Below are 24,454 nucleotides of genomic sequence, written 5' to 3'. Positions count from 1 at the left end.
TATATATATATATATATATATATATATATATATATATATATATATATATATATATATATATATATATATATATGTATATACTGTATATGTGTATATGTGTACAGTAATACCTTGAGGTACGAGTTTAATCTGTTCCGTGACCGAGCTCGTATTTCAATTTTCTCATATCTCAGATGAATTTTTCCCATATAAAATAACTGAAAAACAAATTAATCCGTTCCCACCCTCAGAAAAAAAACCCCTAAAATTTGGGTGAGATGGCCATGTCCTCATGATGGAAGGTTCCTAATGGTAGCTTCCTAAGGGATATTTGACTACAGTGATATTCCCAGAGAATTTACCTTTAGGTCTCCAGATTTCTAACTCCTGGCGCGAATGTCCTTAAATTTCTCTCAAGGATATCGCATAATATCAGGGGACGTATTCTTGACACGCTACATAGCAATCTGCACCCCGAATAGCGTTTACTCTTCAAGGGGGAAAGTGGCAGAATTAGAAGGGGAGCCGTATCAAGGTTACCCTAGTTCCCATACTACTATTGAGTTTCACAACAGCGCCATATCCAAGATGGCGGACATTCCTTGTAGCATTGAGCATGGTGCTACAGATATAGTAGGTTCGGGAAGGATACTGTGAAGATCTTTTCTTTAGAAAAGGGTGGGTCCATCAGGACGACATTGCCATCTCACCCAAAAATAGATTTTTCGCGTTTTTTGGGCTCAAGCCATGTCGTCCTGATGGAAGCATACCAGAGCATTAATGTATCTGTGGATTTTCATCAGTGCCTTACCCTTGGGACAATATTTCTATGGTCATTTGGACCATTTGAGACAAATGACGTTACCGTTATCCATCATCATCACTAATCATAAATGATGTTAGTGCTTCCTGCCCCCTACAGGGAAGAGTCAATTTTAGACAGTAGAAAAGGGGCCTCAAGGTTAGCATATATTGTATGAACAAACATAAGTATACACTGAGTATACAAACAGTCTCAAGGTTTGTATATATTGCCGAACCAATATCAGTATCCATTATATCCATTGTTTGTAAGCATACAATGATATGAAGTATACTTACATGAGTAAGTCAAAGAACTCTGGCATCTTAAATATATAATTGTCGGGCGAATTAGGATGCAATTACATTCTAATAGACATTTATCTCCAATAAATGACTAAATGAATCAACAAGTAAAACGAATGTAACATGATAAAGGAATTACACATACAACATATAAAGAAATTATTTTTCTTTTTTGAAAGGAAAAGTTTTTAATAAAATTTCTCTTCATAATTTCTTTACCTGTTATATTCCATCAACACTGTGTACTACGTACACACGGCACTAGTGCTATCTGTATAATTCCACACCTGAGATTTTGAACAGAGTTAGTGTCATCATGGTAACAATCATTCAAAAAGGGTTCACACTAAAAAGTGTTGACCCCTTCTCCCTTTAATTGATAGTCCCAATCAATTAGCTGTTCATTGCAGAATTAGACGACAGGTTTTAATACACTACCTGCCGCCACCATATAATGCTTCAGTTCATGGACCTGCTTAGCATAGTGTTTGTAGAACACCCTGGATGATTTCCATCCAGTATATGAGCGAAGACCCTCAAAGTCCATATACTGAAAAAAGTTCAGTGATGAAGCAATTTTTCTCGGATCATGAACTGCGGGAGTACTGTTAGGATCTGCTCTGCGAATAAAGTAGGTGAGCTTCGCCCTCAGTTGTTTTAGGGATAAGTTTGATCCAGAGGTTTCTCCTTTAAAGAGCTGTCCTCCCCTGAAGTCTGAAGTTCTACAAAGATAGACCTTTAGACACTCTACAGGACATAAGAGAGACATCTTCCTTCAGAGGGCAGATTCTCCAATGACCCTACCTCTTAGTGGGTAGCTCGTTCTTAGCGAGAAAGGTTGGATCAGGAAAGAGATTCAGTTCTCCCACTTCTGTGAACTGAATGTGGCCCTCATCTCTAGATAGGGCCACTATTTCACTAACTCTAGCCCCAGAGGTTATAGCGAACAGAAAAATAACCTTTTGGGTTAGATCCTTGAAGGAACAATCTTCATTGTTCACAGATGAGGCATAATGTAGGACCTTGTCCAAAGACCATGAGATGGACTTTGGTGGTGCTGCAGGCTTAAGCCTTGCACATGCCTTCGGAATCTTATTTCGGTCCTTTTGCTTTTACGAAAGCAACCCACTTTTCCCAGGAAGACTCATATTGTCTTCTAGTTGACTAAGACTTATATTCTTCTAAGAATTCTATATTGCCTTCTGAGATCCCAAATCTTTTCCTAACCGCTAGGGCAAGAAATCATGAAATGAAGGGTTTGGGCTCTCTGTGATAAATCGAAGGCAATTAACTTCTGAACCTTCTGAGATAGTCGTGGGTTCAGAACTAGGGCCAGCCTCAGCTTCAGTTCCTTCACTAAAGGGAACAGATTGCTCTTGAGCTACTTGGGAGCCAACAGAGCCACTCCTCCCTGGAAGGATCTCAGCATGTTGAGGGCCTTCAGCAGGAGATTGGATGGGATGAACAGGAATTCCTGAGTCTATCCCTTCTATACTAGAGGCGTGATGTCTGTTATCTCTCCACTAGAGGATCCTCATATGGGGCTACATATCGAGGTAGTTTTTTGATGACGCTCATGACGAAGAGGTCGATCTGCAGCTCGGGGACTTGTTCCCATCTGGGAGAGAATAGGTCTGCGTCTGTGGACCATTCTAACTTTATCGGTTTGAACCAGAGTAGAGCATCCGCTGTCACATTGCGGATCAATTGTTCATAAACTGCTGATAGGTGCCATTCCTTTAGGTAAGGGATGGTTAACGTCACCTAGATTGTATGAGACGTTGTCTAGCCTTGTCGGTTCTGACGTCTCATTATCGCTTCAATGTCCCAGATCAGCCTGAGGAGGTCTGATCTGCGTGAAGATAGGTTCTCCACCCATGACAGGACCAACATGGTCTTGGATAGAAATGACCGAATCCCTTGGACTTTCCTCTGATGGGAGTGAATACCCCAGTCTTTCGACTAGGCATCCAGGCGGATGATCTTCAATAGTCGGGGTAGTTGCAAGGGCACGGTTTTCAATAGGGTTTTGGCCTTTGACCATTGTTAGGGACACGACTAAAGAAAGACCGATATCGGTCCTTTTAGATCTCTTCAAGCGTTTGATGCGTATCTTCTCCAGACTCTTAACGCATCTTTCAGCTGTGCTCTTAGCACTGGGTCTGTCACTATTGCGAACTGGAGAGAGTTCTGAACTCCTCCCTGTTAGTGTCTTGGAATCCTGACTGATTACCATAGGCTCTTGACTGACCCTGTGATCTCCTTTTACATTCCCAAGGGAAAGGAGAGTTCGTGTGACCACAGGTTTCATTGGTTTTTTACCCATTGAAGCCTTTGAGCTGGAGAGAATCGAGACTTCTTGAAGCTTAACTTGCATCCCCGATGTTCCGGAAACTGGATCACTTCCTTGGATGCTCATAGACCAGCCACTTCAGGTGCTGCCCACACCAGCATTTTGTCCAGGTAAATTGTTGCCTGAACCATTTCTAGGCATGGTTTTTGCGTGACTGTGTCCGCCAATCCCGTGAAGATATTTAGGACTGTGTTTAGTCCGACAAGTATCTTTCCTAGGATATACGTTATCCTCTGTAACTTGAATCCTAGGTAGGAGGGGAGGGGGTGATTGACTGGAAGCTGCCAAAAGGCATCTTTCAGGTCTGACAAGACTGCAAACAACCCTTTTTTGAAATAAGGTCCTTATGTTCAGAAGGATTAACATTCTGAACTTGCTGCTCTATTTGTACTTGTTGAGGTAAAGCAGGCTTTTTGACTGCACACCAAAGAGCTTCTGAACTGCCTCTTAAACCTTTAGTCCTGTCTAAATAGAACCTTAGTGCTCTAACAGGACAAAGAACCTCCAGTTCCTCACCCACCAAATCAGAGAGGTTAGCAATTTCGAAAGATTTTGGCCATGGGTGAGAAGGACGTTCGTTTTCGGCTAGAAAATCAAGCTGCAGGGAGCATATAGCTTTGCTGTTTCTAAAGCCAATGTTTTTTCTAAAAGCATGAACTTCACTGACCCTTTTAGCTGTTGCTAAGCTTACTAAAAATAAAGTCTTCAAAATCAGATCTTTAAAAGAAGCAGAGTTCAAAGATTCGAATTTGTCACTCATAAATTCCAGGCTGGAGAATCCTGTTGACGTTTCTTAGAGGTTTCAAAGGATCTACGGAGATCTTGAAGGTCCTTGTTATTCGAGAGGTCTAAATGTCTATGCCTGAAGACTGCTGCTAACATACTCCTGTACCCTTTAATGGTTGAGGAGGAGAAATTGTGCCTTCTTCTAAGCTCTAAAAAGAAATTGGCAATTTGAGCTATAGAGGTACTGGATGAAGAAACTGAGTTTGTTTTACACCATGCTCTAAAAACTTCCCTCTTAGATTGGTACACCCTGATAGTAGAAGTTCTTCTTGCTCTAGCAATGGCCTTGGCTGCCTCCTTCGAAAATCCTCTAGATCTTGCAAGTTTTTCGATAGTCTGAAGGCAGTCAGACGTAGAGCTGGGAGGTTTAGATGGTTTCTTGCCAAAAGGGGTTGTCAGAGAAGATCTATTCTCAATGGCAAGCTTCTTGGAACATCCACCATCCATTCCAGTACCTCTGTGAACCAACCTCTTGACGTCCAGAAGGGGGCTATTAACGTCAATCTGGTTCCCTCGTGAGACACAAACTTTTGTAGTACTCTGTGCAGCACTTTGAATGGAAGGAAAGCGTACATATCTAAGTGTCACCAGTCCATCAGGAATGCATCTATGTGTGACGCTTCAAGATCCGGAACTGGGGAGCAATAATTCTCTAGTCTTTTGGTTTTTGAGGTTGCGAATAGATCTATAAGGGGGCGGCCCCAAATCCGTCAAAGTTTCTTGCATACATCTAGATGCAGTGTCCACTCTGTGGGGAGAACTTGATTTCTCCTGCTGAGGCTGTCCGCCCTCACATTCTTTTCCCCTTGAATGAATCTTGTCAACAGGGATATCTTTCTTTGATGTGCCCAAACGAGAAGAGTTTTTGCTAACTCGTAGAGACCTCGAATGCGTTCCCCCTTGTTTTGCTATGTTGGCCAAAGCTGTGGTATTGTCTGCATTGATTTGTATTACTTTGTTCAGTACTAGCTTCTCGAACCCCTTGAGAGCCAACAGGACTGCTAACAGCTCCTTTTGATTGATGTGGAGACTTAGCTGTTGTTTTGTCCACAGACCCGAAATCTCTGACTTTCCTAGTGTTGCTCCCCACCCCGAGTCCGAGACGTCGGAAAACAACACAAGGTCTGGGCTCTTTTGTTCCAAAGAGAGACCTTCCTGGAGCCTGTTTATGTCCTCTTTGCTCCAATGGCAATTGAGATGGAACTGAAGGGGTCATAAATTTAGTTTCCCCAGACATACAAATTGTTCTAGAGAAAAGAGGGTTCCCAGGAGACTCATCCACTCCCTCACTGAACAAAACACCTTATTTAGAAAGGCACAAAGCCTTAGGAGAGCTAGCTGCATTCTTGCAGGTGAGGGAAAAACCTGAAAAGTCAGACTGTGAATCTCCATCCCCAAATAAAGGATCTTCTGGGAAGGGATCAACTGAGACTTCTCTGAATTCACCAGAAGTCCTGGCTCCTCTGACAGACTCATTGTCAGACGCAAATCCTCCAGACAGCGATTGAGTGAGGGGGCTCTTAGTAGCCAATCGTCCAAGTCCAAGGAGGCTCTGATGCCTCTTGAGTGGAGCATGCTTGCCACATTCATCATGATCTTTGTGAAGACTAGAGGGGCGGTGGTGAGGCCAAAGCATAAGGCCCGAAACAGGAATACTTCCTTCCTGTATACAAACCTTAGGTAACATTTGCAACTCGGGTGAATCGGGACATGAAAATAAGCATCCTGGAGGTCTAATGAGACCATCCAGTCGCCTTTCCTCACTGCCGCAAGAACTGAACTCTGGGATTCCATAGTAAACTTTGTCTTGTGGACGTAGTTGTTGAGGGCACTTACGTCCAGGACTGGCCTCCATCCTCCCGAGTTCTTGGGAATCAGGAACAGTCTGTTGTAGAAGCCTGGTGATTTCAAGTCCCGTACCCTCTCTATCACCTTCTTCTCTAGCAAGAGAGACATTTGAATCTGCATGGCCTACCTCTTTGATTCTTCTTTGTTTTTGGGAGAAAGATCCACCGGGTTTGAAATTAACGGGGGTTTCGAGATAAAAGGGATTTTGTATCCCTTCTTTAACACTGGGACGGACCATGGGTCCGCTCCCTTTTTCTCCCAGGCCTGCCAAAAATTGCTTAGCCTGGCCCCCACTGCTGTCTGAAGGTGAAGGCAGTCAGACTCTGCTTCTGCCTGACCTAGAACCTCTCTTTGTTCTGGCCCTTCTACTATCATATCTGAAGCTGCGTCTACCGACTGTCCTTCCACGAAAAAACTTTGTTGTTTGAGGGAAGGTAAAATCCTCCTTGAACCCACGGGCGGAGAAGGACGTTGGAAGAACCTTCCTTGCTGATTTAAAAGACCAGGTCGTGAGTAGCCTTTTGAGTAAGGGCAGCAGCCACCTCCTTTACTAGTTCTGAGGGGAAAGAGAAGGAGAAAGAGGAGCATAAAGCAACTCTGACCTCTAGAACGGAGTGACTTCCATGGAGAGAAAAGAGCACCGAGTTTCTCTCTTCTTAACAACTCCGGCTGTGAATAGGGCAGCTAATTCCTTTGAGCCATCTCTTACAGCTTTGTCCATGCAGGACATTATATGGATAAGGTTAGAAGTCTCAGGGTCCTTTAAAGCAGAAACTTTCTTTCCCAAGGTACCCAGAAACTAGTCAAGGAAGTTGAAAACTTCAAAAGCTCTACACATGCCCTTGAGAAGATGGTCAAACTCAGATATGGACCATAAAATCTTCGTTCTTCTCATAGCTAAGCGGCGAGAAGAGTCTACCAAACTCAAGAAGTTGCCCTGAGCAGAGGCAGGAACTCCCAAGCCCAGGACACCTCCTGTTTCATACCATATGCTAGACTTGGAGGCTAGCTTTGCTGGAGGAAAAGAGAAGTTTGTCTTTCCTGTAACTCTCTTAGATTGCATCCAATTCTCCATCAACTTTAATGCTCTCTTAGAAGAGCGGGAGAGAACCATCTTAGTGAACCTTGACGTTTTTTTATGATAATCCCACTGTAAACTCCGATGGAGGAGAGCGAGGGGCTACAGGAGTAAAGCTGTCAGGAAATAATTCTGAAAAAAATCAAAAGAATGTTGTGGTGTTTTATTTCCTTCCTCCTCTGAGGCAATGTCCAATGGCTCATCCGGGGAGGAATGATCATCCTGATCCTTTTCCAAAATAATTCCATATGGTGTAACAGCTTCTAGTTCTGAAAGGCGCTGCTCGCGAGCGCAAGCGTCAGCCGCACGTTGTGCGCGATCAAGTCGTTCAGTTTGTTTGCCTACTTGGCGCACAATAATACTGCGCTTGGCGTCACGTCCGTGCGCATGCTGTACTGAATCTGACTGACGTTTGGCATCATGGTCTGCTTGACATACGACGTCACGTTCTGTTTTAAGTCCCACTTAGCTAGGCGAGCCATGTCACGTTCAGGCGCCTGGGGTGTGACTTCGCGCTCAGCCGCCTGCCGCTTGTCGTCGAGCCTGGAATGATGACTCTCGACGTCACGTTCACTCACTTGACGTTTGCTGTCAAGAGAAATAGGAACTCTATGAGCACTAGCAGACTTAGTAGAAGCAGTTCCATCGCGTGTAAAGGTAGGCCGCCTGTGCAACATCGCGTCACGATCGGAATCATGACGAACCAACGCTTTGCTGACCACGGGCTGATAAGAATGCATAAACTTGAGAGTTGCTGCTTCATGTCAAGCAGCATAGACCACTTAGGATCAACTTTAGAAGAAACATGAGTCGAAACTTCCATAGCGAATTCGCCTTCTTCATCGCTCGCATAATGCTCCACATAATCGGGAGATGGAATCCAGTCTGGTGGAGCGGAGGTGCATGTACCATAACACCAGACTCAGGAATAAGCTCTGACTCAGTCTGAATTATCTCCTTGTCAATTTCCGACATTTAGTTAGGACGTTTAGGAGGAGAACATTAAGCAGAAAATTGAAAACGCTCTGGTGAATCCCAATGACTACAGCCAGGCGCTTGGGGTGATGGATTGCGTCGCTGCGCGCCTTCATCTGCCTTTCTTTTAAGGGGTCTGGAAGCCTGACGCCAGACTTTGCCATGCGTAGCTTCATCCGAGGATGAGGATAAAAAACTAACCTCATCTTTCCCATGGTGAGGGTGAGCGGTCTGTGACATCGAGACAACAGGAACGCTCGAAGGTATGTCTGCGCGATTGATGACGCCTCTCGTTCCCTTTCGCCGATCGACTTTACTTCTCCCATGGGTTCGGGAGCTTGAAAGAGGTCTAAGGTTAGGTGAACAACAAGAACGTGCAGACGCACCCTCCACATCACTGAACACATTAATAGCACTATTAATATTACCACTTTTAAGCAGATTAATCTCGGACATAATTTGGTCTCTGTCCACTGCTGGCGATTCCACCCTTGAACCAAGAGCCTGGATTGCTGTCATCATATCTTTCATTGTAGGCTCAGATTGAACAGAATTAGGTTCAGGATCTACCACTACAGGGGAAGAATTAGGTTCAATGACATTAGAAAATGATAAATCCCTTGATTGAGAGGAACTACATCTGATTCTATCTTTTTCTAGTTTGCGAGAGTAGCGTTCATAAGCCAACCACTGACTCTCGGATAATTCAAAACATTCTTGACATCTACCTTTAAAAATGCAAATTTTACCCTACATTTAATGCAAATCGTATGGGGATCAACAGAGGCTTTTGGAAGCCGAGTGTTACACCCTTTCACACACTCCTATATGAAGGGGAGGGGTCAGCCATTTTGAAATGTAAATAAGAGAGATCAAAATCAAGCAAGGGTAAAAAAATAATCCAAATAATCCAATTCAAAAGGTATTCAAGAGAATCCGTAAGCGAGTCCAACAATTGCGAAAGTCAAAATCAAAATACAACTGTACATCACCAAGAACACTGTTAATTCCAGGTACACGGCGAGTGAATTTCCAAAGCTGTTGCCAATATGGCGGCAGAAGAAAATCTGATACTAGGAGGGATAGTTCGACCTAGCTCCGTGGTGGCGCTGGTGTATACCTGGCATATCTATGCGATTGCTGCGAGTTTTGAATTTTTGCCGGACAGAAGTATAAAGCTATTATATATAACCAGTGGGTAAGTTTAAATGTTTAAAAATAACTACTAGTATATATACAATCGTTTTTCTATCTGCAGTATATCCTATACTGCAAATATACTGACTACCTGTATAAACATATACTGTAATCCAGCCGGCATAGCTAGTCGCTGTCAGCACAGCCAGCATGCTAGCTTAAGAGAGAGAGAAACAGCATGGAGTGAAGGTTGCCTTATTATTGTGTATGTATACACTAATTAAGGATGTAAAAGTCTAATTTACTGCCTTTCTCCAGAAAGAAGGTTCAAATGGAAGGGGAGAATGTAACATTCAGGCTTCCATCTAGCCACAAGTACCATCACCGGCAAGGACCAGTCGGCACGTAGCTGGTAGGCTAGCACCCGGCGGCACTGGTACAGACGGCGTACTGCCGGCTGAGTCAGCACCTATCTGTGCCGATCTGGCCGGCCTACCGCCAGCCAGGCTAATACCCCGGCAACATAACTTGTGCCCAGCAGTCCAAGGGAGGACTGAAGAACCTTGGTGACAGAAGGGACTTTCCACCAACAGCCATCGGCATATGACATGGCTACCAGGAGCTTGCATAGCCGCCAGCAGCTGACATAGCCACCAACAGTTTATATAACACACGGCCGCCAGCAGTTGTTATGGCTGCCAGCAGCTGGCATAGCCGCTGGCATAGCCGCAGGCAGCCGGACAACAGCTTCAGATAAGGAGTCTGGCCGGCCCCCGCAATCCACCAGCAATGGTGAGGTTGCAGGACGACGGCTCAAAGAAAGACAATGGCTCGGCCATCACAAAAGAACAGAGGGGAAAGGAAAGGGGTCCTGTATGAGGTGTGGAAGGAGCCGACAAGGTTGCCGGACCTACACACCCTTAAGAAACTCTGTTTCAGTATCGGCGCCATCCTAGGCAGCAGGAAAATTCTATTCTCCCACCTAGGGTCTGCCAATACAGTTAAGGGGACGGCAACAGTACCACCTCCTCTCAACAAGTGAGAAACAGAGTTCCAGTCCCGGCACCATCCTAGGCCTCAGAAGAATAACTACTCTTCAGCTTAGGGTCTGAGAGCACAGGACTAGTCTACTAGACCACAGGGAGAAGGTGGCAGCATCATACAACCACTTCAGGTGCAGCCTAGGGAGGGCTAGCCTCCTATGTCAGCAGCCTAGCCAGCAGGGGAATGACTATTCATCCTGCCAGCCGACTGTCGGCACAACACTAAATACTGACCGAATCCCAAAACCTGCCATCTGCGGTTAAGGGACGAGACGGAAAACCCTAGGCTAGTCATGCCTGGATGAAAACTCGAGGCACGACCCACTAGGGTTGTAGCCTAAGGATACACTCAGAGGGAAAGAGAGATTACCCTTAAATCTCTACTAGAGACGAGTATCGGTTATATAATAATTCTAGGAGATATTAATCTCCGATGAATTGAAAACCAATACACGAGGGTAACCGGGGAAATGTCGAAAGTATACTATATCACCTAGGTTAGGTTACCTAGGCAAGACGAGATCTCGGTTACCTAAATCACCGAAACTCTGACATACTGTATACGATCGACATAGAAAAAGGAAAATTATGCATATAAATATCTTTACAAGTATAAATTGCCTAAATAGCTTTCATAATTAAATTATTAATGTTATTTTAACCGGGAATGTCGTTCTACTAACTAAATAACATATGCCTAACGAACGACAGCGCCCATGGCGCCTCCGTTAACAGGCCTAGCTCCTAATCACAATAAATTACTCTAATTTCACTGTCACTGTAAGACAGTAGCTAAATTACACACATTGTAAAGAATCAATACTCAACTTTCCAGAGGCGAAAGAAGCTGGAAATTGCATAATAATCCTTGAAAATCGATCGAGAGGGTCAGATCAACAGGGAACACCACCGAGCAAAATTGCTACAGAATTAGAAATACAATAATCCCTCGCTACTTCGCGGTTCGACCATCGCGGATTCGCCACTTCGCGGATTTTTTTCATAACGCATGTATATACATACAGTATATCGCGGATTTTCCGGAAATTTCGAAAATACCGCGATGTGACCGATGGTGCGAGATTGGAGAAAGTAAGGAAAATTGAATCATGATTGATTTTCAATATAAATGAAACTTTGAGGTGCAACAAAGATATCATTTGTTAGAGAGATAGAGAGAGGTAAGGAATGGGAGGTAGTGAAAAGTAGCCCACAGAGAGAGAGAGAGAGAGAGAGAGAGAGAGAGAGAGAGAGAGAGAGAGAGAGAGAGAGAGAGAGAGAGAGAGAGAGAGAGAGAGAGAGAGAGTGTGTGTGTGTGTGTGTTGTTTTAAATGTAATAAACAAAAAAATTTGATAGGTAATAACACATTGGTGCTTATGTAATATCAACTGTATACTGTAGACGGTTTGAATAAGTTAAGAAATGGTATAAACGATACGTTGTTAGTGTATTCGTACACTCTCAAGAGCGGCAGCTAGACGTCAGCTGATCTAATCACGGCCAAAAGTAAAACAAAAAGAAGTCAACAATACTCGATTTTTAAAACACACCCGAAATTTAAAAACAAAAGTACACGCTTTCTTAATGTGCAATTAACTATTAAAAGAGTAGAAATTTTCTAGAATAAAATGATTTTTCCCAAAAAATAATGGTTTGCTGATGAAATCGGATGCCGTATTTTTAGCTAAGATTGAAATGATGTAGACTCGGCATAATTTTTTCGTTTCGTATTTAATTGACACTAAGAAAACTAATTTTAGTTTCTTCATCTATATTTAAGTATTGTATAACACGAGAGAGAGAGAGAGAGAGAGAGAGAGAGAGAGAGAGAGAGAGAGAGAGAGAGAGAGAGAGAGAGAGAGAGAGAGAGAGTGTGTGTGTGTGTGTGTGTTGTTTTAAATGTAATAAGAGAGAGAGAGAGTGTGTGTGTTGTTTTAAATGTAATAAACAAAAAAATTTGATAGGTTATAACACATTGGTGCTTATGTAATATCAACTGTATAGACGGTTTGAATAAGTTAAGAAATGGTATAAACGATACGTTGTTAGTGTATTCGTACGCTCTCAAGAGCGGCAGCTAGACGTCAGCTGATCTGATCCCAGCCAAAAGTAAAACAAAAAGAAGTCAACAATACTCGATTTTTAAAACACACCCGAAATTTAAAAACAAAAGTACACGCTTTCTTAATGTGCAATTAACTATTTAAAGAGTAGCAATTTTCTAGAATAAAATTATGTTTCCCCAAAAATAGTGGTTTGCTGATGAAATCGGATGCCGAATGGATGTAAACTCGGCATAATATTTTCGTTTCGTATTTAACTGACACTATGAAAACTAATTTTAGTTTCTTCATCTATATGCAAGTATTGTATAACACGAAGAGAGAGAGAGAGAGAGAGAGAGAGAGAGAGAGAGAGAGAGAGAGAGAATGAATCAGCTGTTGTAATCGAATGCCGTGTTTTTGTTTCGTGAGAATTTCATCGCCACGACTAACAACAACATACTGTACTGAACTTTATAGTACTGTATTATACAGACTACTGTAATATGATAAAGTAAAATATTTGTAATAACCTATTTCATATGAAATGGGGCTATTTTTTTGTTTAAAATTTACATTTACGTACGTAAAACAACTCTCTCTCTCTCTCTCTCTCTCTCTCTCTCTCTCTCTCGTAAATTGTTTTCCTGCTTTGCTACATATGTATGATTTTATATAGATACGGTAAATAATATTTGTAATAACATATTTTCTAAAAGCTTTTACTGTAATATCATTATTTAGCACTTTCATTATGCACAAGTTCAAAGTTGGAGCAAATGCTTTTTTGTTGACCAGGCGGACATAGTCTTTTTATAGTTTATTTATGACATATTTGTTTTTGATGTTGTTGATAGTTTATTATATGACATGTCTGTTTTGACGTTGTTTCTTATTTTAGAATGATTTATTGTTAATTTGTTCTCTTCATTTATTTATTTCCTTATTTCCTTTCCTCACTGGGCTATTTTTCCCTGTTGGAGCCCCTGGGCTTATAGCATCTTGCTTTTCCAACTAGGGTTGTAGCTTGGATAGTAATAATAATAATAATAATAATTAAATGCCTTCGTTTGTTTACTGAGCGTACTTTATGACGCCGAAGTTTCAGGCGGCGTCATAAAGAAAAACATTTCATTTGGAAGTCCTAAGAAAAATTAAGTAAAACATTGGTAATAAAAAAATCACCATACTGTACTGAATAATCAATATAATCGATGCAAAAACTAACCTATACACAGATGTGTAAATGCGTATGTTTCTTCATTATGATCAGAGATAAACGTAAACAAAACATTGGTTGCCATTTTTTATCGTGCTTTTTGGCGTGTTTAGGAAACGCATGATATAAAATCGCCTTTAATATTTGTGCCTGTTTTAGTTTAGGGTACTGTAGTACATGCATTAAGTGTTCTGTACATTAAAGGGTAGTTTGTTAACAGTACTACGTACAAGGGAAGGTTTTAAAAGTCTGAATATACATGTTAAATAAATACGTATATATGGTGTCACTACTTCGTGGATTTTCACCTATCGCGGTCGGGTCTGGAACCTATCTACCGCGATAAACGAGGGCTCACTGTATCCGCCATCTTGGATATGGCGCTGTTGTGATACTCAATAGTAGTATGGGAACTAGGGTAACCTTGATACGGCTCCCCTTCTCATTCTGCCAAGCAAGTGGGTTTTCTGAGTGGTACACCAGCAGTGGCTTGACCTTACAGTCACCACTGGCACTGGCACACAAGGCTAGAGTTAATCGGTCCTTCATGGGTTTATGGCCTAGTAGTCTCTTCTCATCTGCCGTGATGAAAGTTCTCCTGGGCATCTTCTTCCAGAAAAGGCCAGTTTCATCGCAGTTGAAGACTTGTTGGGGGATGAAGCCATGTTGTAGGTAGTTGGTTGGCGAGGGCACCAGCCGCCCATTGAGATACTACCGCTAGAGAGTTATGGGGTACTTTGACTGGCCAGGCAGTACTATATTGGATTCTTCTCTCTGGTTACAGTTCTTTCAATTTGCCTACACATACACCGAATAGTCTGGCCTATTCTTTACAGATTTTCCTGTCCTCATACACCTGACAAAACTGAGATTATCAAATAATTCTTCTTTGTTCAAAGGGTTAACTATTGCACTGTAATTGTTTAGTGGCTACTTTTCTCTTGATAAGGGTAGAAGAGATTCTTTAGCTATGGTAAGCAACTCTTCTAGGAGAAGGACACTCCAAAATCAAACCATTGTTCTCTAGTCTTGGGTAGTGCCATAGCCTCTGTACCATGGTCTTCCACTGTCTTGGGTTAGAGTTCTCTTGCTTGAGGGTACACTCGGGCACGCTGTTCTATTTAATTTCTCTTCCTCTTGTTTTGTTGAAGTATTTATAGTTTATATAGAAAATATTTATCTTAATGTTACTCTTAAAATATTTTATCTTTCCTTCTTTCCTTTCCTCACTGGGCTACTTTCCCTGTTGGAGCCCCTGGGCTTATAGAATCCTGCTTTTCCAACTAGGGTTGTAGCTTAGCAAGTAATAATAATAATAATAATAAAAGGTTGTGACGAAGTCCGCCGCGGCCTTCGCGTCGGAACTTGCTGCTTCCCCATGCCTCACATCCAAGTGTATCCCAGTCCGTTTCTTGAAATTATCCAGCCAGCCACGACTGGCTTTGAAGGTTTCCGCTGGCATCGAAGTCTCCTCTTTCTCGGCTGCTTGCTTCCCTTTCAAGTCATCATAGATTTGACTGGCTTAATCGCATATGATCGTCTCGATCACGCTATCTCTTGCCAACTGTTTCCCCTTTATCCAGATCAAAAGAAGCCTCTCCATCTCGTCTTGAATATCACTATGCAGCTTGGAAAGGATGGTTACTCCTTTGGAAGGCTTGGTGCTCTTTATAGCATCCTTCTGCTGAGGATGGTACATAACAGTCGATGTACTCCTCTCGTAATGGCGCGCAGGCTCAGTCACTCTTACGCCACTCTCATGTTTTACGATTATTTAATGCTTCATCTCCATTGACACCATACGCTTTTTCTTCTCACTATCCTTGTTTGCACTCGCTTCATTTGGACCCATTGTTTATTCACTTATTTCTGCACCTATTCACGCAAAAAAACACGTAAAAAAAGCAAACAATACGGCCAATGCTCGAAGATAACTTTACGTGACGGAGATCTGATGGGAAAACCGAGTGCTGATGTCCTCATGAGCAGCCTCTCGCACACGCGGCCGCATAGGGAACTACTGTACTTTGTATCACAAATTTTTCCTCATATCTCAGAATACAAATTTGCTCGGAACTCTCTTCGTATCTCAATTTTCTTATATGTTGGGTCGCTCGTATTTCAAGGTATTACTGTGTATGTGTGTGTGTATGTATATATATATATATATATATATATATATATATATATATATATATATATATATATATATAGATAGATAGATAGATAGATAGATAGATAGATAGATAGATAGATAGATAGATAGATAGATTGATAGATAGATATTATATATATATATATATACAGTGAGCCCTCGCTACTTCGCGGTTCGACCATCGCGGATTCACGACTTCGCGGACTTTTTTCATTAAATACAGCATCCGATTTCATCAGCAAACCACTATTTTGGGGGGAAACATCATTTTATTCTAGAAAATTGCTACTCTTTAAATAGTTAATTGCACATTAAGAAAGCGTGTACTTTTGTTTTTAAATTTCAGGTGTTTTAAAAATTGAGTATTGTTGACTTCTTTTTGTTTTACTTTTGGCTGTGATCAGATCAGCTGACGTCTAGCTGCCGGTCTCAAGTATATGCGCGTACGAAGTATTGTTTATACCATTTCTTAACTTATTCAAACCATCTATACAGTTGATATTTTTTTGTTTATTACATTTAAAACAACTCTCTCTCTCTCTCTCTCCCCATAAGAAATAAAACCTTAGTTCACATATGGCAACTTGAGTTTAAGAATGAAATTAAAATGAATATTGTTAGTTGTGGCGATCAATTCCTCGCTTCAGGAGGTACAGGAAACAAAAACACGACACTCGATTACAACAGCTGATTCTCTCTCTTTTTTTTTCTCTCTCTCTCTCTCTCTCTCTCTCTCTCTCTCTCTCTCTCTCTCTCTCCTCTCTCTCTCTCTCTCTCTCTCTCTCTCTCTCTCTCGTGTTATACAATAATTACTAATAGATGAAGAATCCAAAATCGGTTTTCCTAAAGTGTCAATTAAATACAAAATGAAAAAATCATACCGTGTATACATCCATTTCAATCATAGCTTAAAATACGGTATCCGATTTTGTCGGCAAACTACTATTTTTTAGGAAACACCATTCTATTCCAGAAAACTTTTAATTTTTAAATAGTCAATTGCCCTATAATAAAACATGTACTTATGTTTTTAAATTTTGGGTGTGTTTTAAAAATCGAGTATTTTTTACTTCTTTTCGTTTTACTTTTGGCTGTGATCACATCAGCTGATGTCTAGCTTCCGCTCTCAAGAATATGCGCGGTACGAATACATTAACAAAAAATTGTTTACTGTAGACCATTTCTTAACTTATTCAAACCATCTATACAGTTAATATTACATAAGCACCAATGTGTTATAACCTATCATATTTGTTATTTAGTACATTTAAAACCATTCTCTCTCTCTCTCTCTCTCTCTCTCTCTCTCTCTCTCTCTCTCTCTCTCTCTCTCTCTCTGTCACATCGAACGTAATAGCGGTAACTTAATTTTTCGATGACTTTAAAAATGGCCTAGTACTTTCTTCTTCTTTTACCTTTTTTTGCATATGGTGAGGAGGGTACAAGTTGACTTATAACTGGAGTTAAGAAAAGTATTTTGGATATGGAAAGAACAATTATCTTTCGTAACAGTTTAAAATTATCGTAAATTATCATTCTGTCATTAGCGGCAGTTTGCTATTGTGGATTAAACGCATAAGGGAAAAAAAAGGTTTCCAGCTTTGCTACGAATTTAGGAATTTATATGGATACGATAAGTAAAATATTTGTAATAACATAATGTTTACTAAATGTTTGTTATATCATTAGTTATCACACTGAGCATGTGTGTTTAATGCGTTCGTTTGTTTATTATGATCGAAGATGGAGTATAAACAAATGTAAGGTTTCCGTTTCAGGCGGCATCATAAAGAAAAACATTATATAAATGGCATTCATTTAATTTATTTGGAAGTTCTAAGAAAAATTAAGTAGAACATAGGTAATTGATTGAATGATTTAAAGTTTTCAGGCATCCGTAGAACATTGGTAATAATAAAGTCCAACATATAATCAATACTTGGTAAGATTGCTGTCGATGCAAAAACTACCCTATACACAGATGTGTAAATGTGTCTGTTTCTTCGTTATGATCAGAGATAAACGTAAACAAAACATTGGTTGTCATTTTCTATCGTGCTTTTTGGCGTGTTTAGGAAACGCATGATATAAAATCGCCTTTAATATTTGTGCCTGTTTTAGTTTAGGGTACTGTAGTACATGCATTAAGTGTTCTGTACATTAAAGGATAGTTTGTTAACAGTACTATGTAAAGGGAAGGTTTTAAAAGTCTGAATATACATGTTAAATAAATACGTTAATATGGTGTCTCTACTTCGCGGATTTTCAGCTATCGCGGCCGGGTTTGGAACCTATCGTCTACTACTACAACTCTTGATTAAACTACTGTTATGTTATTTTGATTTTAATTCGTTCCCTTATATTTACTGAAGTTTGGGTTCGTTTCTCTGGTACTATTTCACTGGCCGGCACAGGTTGAGCCCAGAAAAGGGATTTTGACGAAGGAAAAATCTATTTCTGGGCGAGAGACCTGTGCCGCCCAGTGAACCCACCCTGGTTGTCCCCCCCTGATCAGACCCCAAACTTAGGGGTGCTATGGGGAGTGCTGGGTAAGCGTGGGTAGAGTTAGTAGTACTAGTCTGCGCAGCAGGGGATGTTGAACCGCACCTCACTATTGAGGGATTTCGAAGAGGAAATGTCTAAATGGTACGAGACCTCTGATCATATTACGGGGCGTAATATGATCAGAGGTGAGCGAGCTAGTTCAACCTAGCATTCCTATGCATTTTTTCTCTGGTAATATTTTAGCAGTTCAATTCCTTAGAATAGGTGCTTTAGGAGCATTTCACTGGGCGGCACAGGTCTCTCGCCCAGAAATAGATTTTTCCTTCGTCAAAATCCCTTATATATATATATATATATATATATATATATATATATATATATATATATATATATATATATATATACAGTATATATATATATATATATATATATATATATATATATATATATATATATATATATATATATATATATATATATATATATATATATATACATATATATATTATATATATATATATATATATACATATATATATATATACATATATATATATATATATATATATATATATATATATATATATATATATATATATATACAGTGGTACCTCTACAAACGAATGTCCCAACATACGAATTTTCCAACATACGAAGTAAAATTCGACCAAATTTCTGCCTCGACATCTGAAGTGTTGCTCCAATATACGAAGTAAACATTACGCCATTGAGCGTCGAGTGCTCAGTTCTCTGTTCTTGTGTGTATCGTGTGGTTGTCCTCTGTTTGGTCTGTTATTAACAGTGATTATTTTCTTCCTTTTCTCACATTTCCTTTTTGATTTTACCTATAATCATGGTGCCTAAGAAGCTAAGTTTCAGAACAGGAAGAAGGCAATTCTTTCACTAGAATTGAAGCAAGAAATTATAGAAAAACATGAGAGCAGTGTGCATGTGAGTGATACTGTATGGCTAAACAATATGGCTGGAATAGGCCTATGATCTCAAGGATCATCAAGCTGAAGGCAGCCATTAAACCAAATAACCATCGAAGGGGATCACCATTATTACAAGACGTCGTAGCAATACCCTGGAAGAGATAGAACGCCTTTTGTTGATAGGGATAAAGGACAAAGAGATTGTTGGCAACGATCATATGTGAGACGGGCCAGCGTGATGAACAGAAAGAAAGAAAAAAGTGAAGCAAAGAAATCATGATAAATACCTTTTTTTTTCTAATAATACCCAAAAAGGAACAAAATTTATGATGATCAGGATTTATCAATATTGTCTTTGTAAAAATACAAAGAAAAACTTTGAACGCCCTCTGACATTCACTCATTTTTACATCGGTTTTTCTTGTTTTAGGCAACAATTCTATCATTTCAAAGAGGAAAAGACAATTTTAACATCTTGCTAACATAAGGAAGAAGAAAATTTGCTCTACAGAGAGAGAGAGAGAGAGAGAGAGAGAGAGAGAGAGAGAGAGAGAGAGAGAGAGAGAGAGAGAGAGAGAGAGAGAGAGAGTGGTTTGGATGGAGGAGTGGCCGCCTTGCCGGACAGGAGCCAAAAGAAGCAAGATATTGAGCAAAAGGATCTTCATTTATGATTAAATCATGATAAATAACTTTGTTTTAGCTTATTTACATCCAAAAAGGAACATAAAATTCATAATAATCAGGATTTATTAATACTGTCTTTGTAAACATACAAAGACAAAACTTTGAACGCCCGTATCTCAAAACTATACTTATTTACCTTCAAATGCTATCTTCTCCCTTAGTATTAAAGATGTAGCATCGAGATTTGGTATATAAATTAGAAAGACATTATATAACATTCAATGCTGCCCTTTTTTCCAATTTTTTTTTTCATATTTTTTCTTTAATTTTTTCCCTTGATTTTTAAGGTTTATTTTTTTACCATAATGAAAAAAATCATATCTTGCAAAATAATGACTTTTAGAAAAAAAAAACTCCTCATATCATTGGATGTTTCCATCAGGTCTATATAGGGTAGTAATCCCAAGTCTTAATATTAATTATCAAGGGATGAAATAGAATTTGAAAAACACTAATTTTCCGGATAATTCGCCCTGGCGTTGAAAAACCGAAGGTCAGAGGCAAAAATCCTATGCAGTTTGGAGATGTTCTAAGTCACCTTATTAAGTGGTATGGATGTCATAGTCCTCTCCTTAAAAAACGGCATTCGCCGGCCGACCCCCTTAAGCAAAATAACGAATCTCTATAAAATCTGAAGAAATTAAATTCCGCTAGTATGAATCTAAAATCATACCCATTAAAACTAAGTGTAAGCTGTGTCCATCAGAATATACTAGCACCACAACAATGCAAAGCAGAAATTTCTACATAATTAGATTCCATCATTACCTGAGAATCTGCCCGGGGTAAAGTTTCCTGCAGTTGATCTCGGCTCTTGATAAGCCCATTGCACCGAGGATTATTTAACCCGTTCACCCGAGGATCTGGATATCCACCCTGTAAATTTCCAAGATTAGATTTAACTAAAATATATTGCTACCAAAAGTAAAATATATTTGATTTAAAATGTATTATTTTAATATTCACCTCTGGGTAACAGTTAAATTTTCCAAAGCTGAAGAATTTTCACTAAATGGTAATGTTCCATGAGTTTGCTGGGCAAACAACACATTCTGTGGCCTCACAATCCACCTTACCTATGCCTCACAATATCAAAGTTGACATAGACCTTTACGTAAACACACAAAACCACTAGAAGTGATGCAAAATTGCTTGAAGTGAAAGGAGGCATCAAAATAATAAATATTATTATGACTGCACTTCATTTGATTGAAACTTACATTGTAGGTCACATTGAAAATGGTTAATAACAAAAGCAAAACTGAATCCTTAAAGGTTTAAAGGCCACTCATGAATGGCAGAGGCAAGAGACAGTGACACTGTCCTATCGAGCAGGAGAATGTCCTAGAGACTGACCGTTTATAAATATGATCAGTGCCCAAACCCCCTCTCCACCCAAGCTAGGACCAAGGAGGGCCAGACAATGGATGCTGACGACTCAGCAGATAGACCTATATGCTCCCCAAACCCCCCTTCCTTAGCTCACAAGGAGGGTGAGGTTGCAGCAACCACAGAAACTAACAAGTTGGAGCAGGACTTGAGCCCCAGTCTAGCATTCACCATTCAAGGACTTTACCACAATTCTCAAACATCAATCAACGTGACTTCCAGACATTCACATAACTTCCTGTTCTTGCCTTTTTCCAGGAACGAATACAGTAGTCTAAAAATCAATCTTTCCTATCCACAACACCCCAGCAGAAATGAAAGGATATCCATAGCAAATATCAATGAAAATAACCCAGCTAATGGGAATTTGATTAAAAATTGCTCCATTACACTATTTAAGCAATGTAGTTTCAGACATTACACTGCAGATAAAGGTAAAAGAAAGTTTCCAGATCTGAATTACTGCTTTAAAAACAACCATTTAATTTTCAGGCTTCCCACCTTTATCAGGAATGTCTTACTCGCTTAACATCCTTTATCACCTATTCATCCAAACCAATACTGTGTTCAGGAATTTCTTGTCCACATCACCCTGCTGAATCCTGTACAAGGTACACATTCCAAGGGGATTAACTTTTACCAATACCTCTGTACAGTAATGATGGAGCATTACAAGTTATAAGAATTAAAGGCCACAATACAATGATCAACCAGACAACATTCTAAATTACATAACATAAATATGTCACTGCCTAATACTTGGAATCATTATTCACAATCCTTAATAAACTTTGAAGCTACTGTATAAAATTCTATTAACTCGTTACATTCTAAGATGCTTCTCTTCAGCTGAACTTATCAATTCTCAAAAGTCTGTAAGATTGTAACGTAAGGTCAATCGTATCTATCATATGGGACATAGGAAGGGGTGCTAGCATGTTTCCAACACTAATAAGTCATACTAATTAGAAACTAAATACAGTATATAATTTGCATAAAATGTAAAATCATGCTCTATATTTTCCAAGTAAAATAAACTTTAATGAAAAGGGACCAGTATGAAAATTAGATCTTTTCACACCTAGGAAGATCTTAATAACTATTCTTTACAACTTGATTTATAAGTAAAAACCACCAGAAATTACTTAAATTGAGATCTACAACTTTACCTAAAAACTAAAATATATAATACCCTCCAATTAAAACACCACTTTACATTACATGTAACTTTCAATTAGAAAAAATCAGCGATCCAGCTAATAATCATGAAAAGATTAAGTTTCATATATAAAAACTTGACAAAAAAAAATCCTCTCTTGACATTAACTGACATGGCTCATACATAATATAGCATCACTTTATAGCCTGTCAGTTACAAAAGTTACCATTTCAATTTCTAAGAATTCCCATCTTATCAACTTTCACCTAATCGAGGAGGTTTTAGTCACAAATATCTCACCATTGAATACGTAAACCAGTTAATTCTGAAGAGCCTTTCACCAGTATTTATAACATTGTACACACAAGGTGTAAGTAAAAAATACCAAGACAAGTAACTTCAAAATCCACTGATGCAAATTTTCAATTACTATTATTAAAAGGGAGGAGATTTACCAGACCAAGAGTCAACCTTAACTCATACAGATCTGGCCAAAATTTTCAAAAGTAAACCTTGGACTAACGAACCAGATCATCTATACCAGACTGTTACAGTAAATCATTCCTCATTAGGGGTTGGGAATGAGGCTTGATTGTTGGAAATATGAGATTTACAAAGAAAAATATTTAATAGAGTAAATACATAAGGCATTGAGGATACAAAGTAAATAAAATATATTAAGAGCTACTATAAGACTATAACCGAAATGAAGAATTTTAGAATATGTAGACGAGTGCTGGTCTGGTACAAAAATCTGCATGTTTAGAATCTTATATCAGTGAAATGTACAAGAAATTATAGGCATAAGTTTGTGGGATTAAAAATATAGTTATAAATTGAATGCAGAATGGTGGCTATTTGTGTATGATATTGAGAAGGGATAGCAAAGAACCTTGTGAAAGAGTTTTTACATATGTACAAGAGAAATGCAAGAATAAATCTGATGAGTGCAAATAGAAACTTAAAAAAGATGGAGCTCTGAATGTTTATATGGATGGTAGAAAAATAAAAAAAAGGCTTGTTCATGAGAAACTTTTACCAGATAATGATGAATAAAATAGGAAGCAAATCGCTGAATATGTAAAACAAGGAAGATAGCAGAATGTGCACAAAAGATTGGGAAGACTTGGAGGGGGAACGTATGAAGGTATTGTTGAGCTACTTTCTTGTGATACTATAACCCAATCCTGGAATTTCACATAACTTCATATACTCCTCTTCAACTTTCATGTCTTCAACAATACACTATTTTTCACCAACTTTTTCTCACCTCCTGATGGAAATCACTCGTTTTAATACATTTTCATTCTTTTTATCAAAGTGTTTTTAAATCAAATTATGATCAAATATACCTCAAGTGAATAATCTTCTATCCATAAAAGCCACCAATTTATTATTCAATTTAATCAGTATTAATACAGAATCTAAAATTAATTCTTCCTCACACTTGTTATTCATAAGAATATATTATTTTCATAAAAAGTTATGTATTGTATTTTCAACTATCAGGACACTTTCCGAACATTTTCCCATACAGCTGCTCTTTCCATTCTCCTTTACTGCAAGAAGCTCTACACATGCAATAACATCACTGCCTTTTCTATCACTTACTGTTGTATTTCGGCATCACCCTTTCGTGTTTTTAAATCCCTTCTAGGCACACATTCACTCTTCCAGAAACACTTGATTCTTTACTCATCCTGGTCAATTACATCTTTATCAACAGCCCCTCTCAATCTTACCCATACAATTATCAAATCCCCATATTTGTAATATCTAACCTTTTTACAGTAAAACCTGCTTTAATGAAGCACAACTATCTTTTTAAAAGTCATTATTTCTTAGAATGGATAATGTCGGTTTAAACTTGTCGGTCTGAACTGACAAAGACCAAATGCTATGTTTTAAGGTTTTGTTTACAATAAAATACTACAAATATACTTTTAGAAGTTTTTATTCAATGAATATATGAATATTTATCTTACAAGTGAAAAAATAAGATAAAAAAAATTACTTAAAACACCTTTTTCCTTTCCCCATTATATTCTTCATAAAAAAG

At 39.2% G+C, this 24,454-nt stretch overlaps 1 protein-coding gene across 3 annotated transcripts in view; it reads right to left on the bottom strand.

The window, feature by feature from the left end:
• Positions 1–24,454, bottom strand: part of LOC137642592 (protogenin B-like) — a 315,452-nt gene that overhangs the window by 5,113 nt on the left and 285,885 nt on the right. For 2 of the 3 annotated variants that reach the window (XM_068375286.1, XM_068375287.1), the window contains one exon: positions 20,616–20,723. The exons of the other annotated variant lie outside the window; for it this stretch is intronic. In XM_068375286.1, coding sequence (XP_068231387.1) covers positions 20,616–20,723 — 108 coding nt within the window. The remainder of the gene's footprint in view (positions 1–20,615; positions 20,724–24,454) is intronic. 3 annotated transcript variants of the gene reach the window in all.

This window comes from Palaemon carinicauda, chromosome 6 (assembly GCF_036898095.1).
Source record: "Palaemon carinicauda isolate YSFRI2023 chromosome 6, ASM3689809v2, whole genome shotgun sequence".
Lineage (NCBI taxonomy): Eukaryota > Metazoa > Arthropoda > Malacostraca > Decapoda > Palaemonidae > Palaemon > Palaemon carinicauda.
The sequence above is the reverse complement of the archived record's forward strand: the minus strand, read 5'-3'. Positions and strand labels throughout refer to the sequence as shown.